General features: G+C 39.6%; 1 protein-coding gene across 1 annotated transcript; it reads left to right on the forward strand.

Moving 5' to 3' along the window:
• LOC105174441 (putative E3 ubiquitin-protein ligase XBAT31) lies at nt 1-2,962 on the forward strand. Its single transcript, XM_011096544.2, has 8 exons — nt 1-383; nt 513-572; nt 737-808; nt 919-1,040; nt 1,159-1,299; nt 1,367-1,474; nt 1,778-2,018; nt 2,308-2,962. Exons 1-8 carry the CDS (start codon nt 204-206, stop codon nt 2,692-2,694), a joined length of 1,311 nt encoding a protein of 436 aa, XP_011094846.1. The 5' UTR covers nt 1-203; the 3' UTR covers nt 2,695-2,962.

Here is a 4,259-nt window from a genome sequence, read left to right on the forward strand (position 1 = left end):
GCCGCAGAAGAAAATCCCATATCTGCCCGGAAATCCACCTAACGCCTACAGTTTTACTGCCCGATATCCGGGCGGGCAGTCCAAACTCCAATACCACTTCCTTACTTTTGATTACTTTTGTCCCTCCCCATCACTTCCTACACTCCCACCACCACCACACCTCCTCCGCCTTGGTGGGTGGCGCGTGTAAGCAGAGTCACGAAATGGGGCAGGGTCTGAGCTGCAGAGAGCAACAAGAGAATGAGCTTTTTAACGCAGTTCAGAATGGAGAGCTTGAAACAGTTGAAGCAATGGCGGAGCAGGACCCAAACTTGTTGTCGCTCAAGACTGTCCACGGGAGGCTCTCTGCACTCCACGTTGCGGCTGCTAATGGGCGGATCGAGGTGGTGTTTTCTGTGATCTTGTTGATTTCTTCTGTTGCCTCACTATCTTGATTAGCGGGGTAATGTAATTTCTTGAAATGTTGTTCGATGATGTAAGATTTTGTTTTTGGTGTCTTTGTACTTGCTTAGGTCCTTTCTATGCTTTTGGATCGGTCTGGAAATCCGGATATCTTGAATCGACACAAACAGGTGTGGTTTGAATGTGTTGGATTGTGGGTGTCCATTGATTCTTAAGTTTGTTTTGTCATTACTTTTTCATGTATATGTGATCAAGATGCAGTTTTCTTTTGCTCAGCTTTTTGTCTTGTTTTATTTACTAAACTATGGGCATTGTTGTTTCTGGGTTCTGATAGACACCATTGATGTTAGCTGCTATGCATGGAAAGATTTCCTGCGTGGAAAGGCTGATTCAAGCAGGAGCAAATGTATGATAATCATTTTCAGTCCTGTCTTTTCATATTGTTGTATCTGTTCGTATGGTGTATGTACTATTGGGTGCATAATTTGATGATGGATTTTGGTGGTGATTTTTCAGATTTTATTGTTTGACACATTATATGGGAGAACCTGTTTGCATTATGCAGCTTACTATGGTCACTCAGATTGCCTCCAATTCATTCTTTCGGCTGCCAATTCTACTGCTGTTGCTCAATCTTGGTAACCATCTATGTTTTTTCTTGTTCTTCCTTACCTTTTTTGTTTGTTGGTTTGTTTGTTTGTTGGGATAAAAACAGAACAATCTGCTCATGCTTTTGATTGGATGTGATGAGGTCAGGGGATTTTCAAGATTTGTCAATATCAGAGATGGGAGTGGGGCAACTCCATTGCATTTGGCAGCCCGTCAAAGACGTCCTGATTGTGTGCACATTCTGTTAAGCAATGGGGCTCTTGTGTGTGCATCAACTGGTGGATATAGGTAGCACTTGATTTCAATTTTACTAGCATTTTAGTGTTATCAGTTAAATTGACAGAGAGCTTTGCAGCTATCCAGGTAGTACTCCTCTTCATCTGGCTGCTCGGGGCGGCTCATTGGACTGTGTCCGTGAATTGCTTGCTTGGGGTGCTGATCGTCTTCAAAGAGATTCTTCCGGGTGAGCTATGCAACTATTTCACAGGAAAACGAATAACTCCCTGGAATCACTGAATATACTCCTGGGAAACTTGGTTTTCTGTACCCCTGTTGGCTACATTTTGAGATCAATAAACTGACTACTAAGAGTTAATATTGTTATAACATGACATTTTTACTAAATATTGAAGCGACATAAAATTCAACCCCCATCTCACACCTGAAGCAATTTGCATATGACATCCTAAATCTGATAACACTGAACTACATAAGCTTTTGGTTTTTTGTGAAAATGAAAGTTAAATTGAATGAGGTGTTTCTGCAGGAGAATAGCTTACATGGTTGCTCTGAAGCACAAACATGAAGCCTGTGCTGCTTTGTTAAATCCTTTGGCACCAGAGCCTCTAACTTGGCCATCACCGTTGAAGTTTATCAGTGAGCTCAATCCTGATGCAAAAGCCTTGTTGGAGAAAGCCCTAATTGAAGCCAATAAAAAGAGAGAAAAGTCTATCTTGATGGACACTCCTCCATCGTCAAATTCTAGTGGTACTGATGATGAATCTGAGGTATGAGTTCCGAATACACATTTTCTGTATTTCGAAATTATACTTTGCTTAACTGCATTAATGCTCGTTGAAAGTAGATCACAAAAGAATTTCTCATCAAAATTGTCCTATGAATGGCCAACTAAAAGTAATTACATGCCTAGATGTCAATCACAAATAGGTGTGCTACAATCGAATAAAATGAAAGATTTGCATTAGATTTTATCCTTTCCTCATGAAATGACTACTGAAGAACACACCTAAGTGATCCAACTTCAAAAAATAAAGGACGAAATTTCTTGCCATTCAGGCTGGTGATGCTGAACTTTGCTGCATCTGCTTCGAACACGTGTGTACAATCGAGGTGCAAAACTGTGGTCATCAGATGTGTGCTAATTGCATTCTAGCCCTCTGCTGTCACAGCAAGCCCAACTCTTCCACCAACTCTGCAAAGATTCCAGTCTGCCCCTTTTGTCGAAGCAGCATAACTCGATTAGTTGTGGCCAAGAGCAAAACCGATAGTGAAATCGAGTTGGAGTTGAGTCCTTCAAAGCCAAGAAGAGCAAGAAAATCATATAATCTTGGTGAATGCAGCAGCAGCCTCAAGAGCTTGTCGTCTTTGGGCTCGTTTGGGAGATTGGGTCGCACTTCCGGAAAGGTTGCTGCCGAAAGCAATGAGGAGTTTGATAAGCCCTAATATTGTTGGAAAATGATGCCAACTTGCATTAAAAACTGAAGGGAAGTAAACTAAAAACCTGAAATGATCGGCAGCGTGGTGAATCTGAAAGAAGGTTCTTGTAATTGTAACTTACTGCAGAATCTTGGAAAAGAAGAATATACCCATATTGTTGCTAGCATAAATGCTTACAATTGAGTGAAAGCTCAATCATTTTGTACTAAGATACAAGGACGTTAATGAAGTACGAGGAAGGACGTCTCTTCTTGACTCAGTTGCTTTCTGTTAATTGTTTGTACTTTGTTATAATCTGGCCCTAATTGTACATCATTGTCCCGAGTGTCACAGAAAAAGAGCAATAGCGTGTGACTTGTGAGTGTGTATTTTCCTACATCGCCTCAAATCTACACAGTTACCAGCCATTCTATTTTCTTGAACTCACACCAAAGTGGACTCACCCAAAGCTGATGGTTACAACTAATTAGAGGTGAAATTCTAATGCTATCGTCGAATTTGAATCAATTATATGATAATTGTGATATATTTATTGTGTAATTAGTATACAATTTAAAAATGACTAATGTGAATCACGTGCAAGTATATCGTAATTTGATTGGTTTAATTTGATCAAATTTAATTTGGGTAACAAAAAAATTAAACAATTAGAATTATTAGACTCAATTAGACTAAAACCCAGTCCACAAACTTGGAACTGGACCCATTAAGCCTAATTGGTCTTCTTGGTCTTACTTACGTTTTTCTTTCTCGTACAAAAAAGTTTGTTCGATTTCAATTTCGACCATAGAAAATTAAATCCACAACCAGTTTGACTAAAAATAATCATTCGTACTGATGTGGGCTGAACGATACCTACCAATACAACTTACGGTTGGCAAAGGGGATTGAACCATCAATAGTCCATCTGACCAACTAAGGTAGCGAACAGAGGGTCTTATTTAAGAAGTTGCTAATAATAACTACAAAAGTTTCAGGCATGTAGATAGTAGTAGCTTAGTTGTCTGTGTTGCCAGTCTGTTTTCACAGGTGAGGTATCTATCCAACTACCTTTTTCGTTTTCGATGGGTAATGAATAAGATTCATCAATCTTCAGTGTAATAAAACCATTACAATACAAATTTGCGTAGCACGCAAATGTAAAACCTTATGATTTCAAGAACGTTACGTGGCTGCAGAAATCTTGATCCAGAGATACATGGGAGAATGGACAGCAGCTCATATAGAAGAAGGGTTCACACGCAAAAAGGTACAACAAGAATCTTCCTGAAGACATTACCATAATTGACGGAGGTGCTATGTACTCAGAGAATTGACCTTGAAAACATTAATTGAGTCGACGCAACTGCAATTTATTCAATTAGATGAACGGCTTGTGGGAGGAAGTAGCCCACATATCAATGTGAGTACTGACCAGACTATAACAGAAAAAGAATATTGAAATTTCATAACTACAAACGAGTACAAACAATTGAAAACCCGGTTTTGATCATCAATGAGTAAGATTTCCGCATAAACACGAGAGGAGTAATGGAGGTCCATCCGCATTCTCGTGTGTTAACAAATCCCTA

The sequence above is a fragment of the Sesamum indicum genome, linkage group LG11, assembly GCF_000512975.1.
Source record: "Sesamum indicum cultivar Zhongzhi No. 13 linkage group LG11, S_indicum_v1.0, whole genome shotgun sequence".
Lineage (NCBI taxonomy): Eukaryota > Viridiplantae > Streptophyta > Magnoliopsida > Lamiales > Pedaliaceae > Sesamum > Sesamum indicum.

Bases quoted from the DNA above. Each gene is read 5' to 3' on its own strand.
- LOC105174441 (XM_011096544.2), top strand. From the start codon at position 204: ATGGGGCAGGGTCTGAGCTGCAGAGAGCAACAAGAGAATGAGCTTTTT. The intron at 573-736 runs GTGTGGTTTGAA...GGGTTCTGATAG, and splicing joins TCTTGAATCGACACAAACAG to ACACCATTGATGTTAGCTGC. The intron at 1,300-1,366 runs GTAGCACTTGAT...AGAGCTTTGCAG, and splicing joins GCATCAACTGGTGGATATAG to CTATCCAGGTAGTACTCCTC.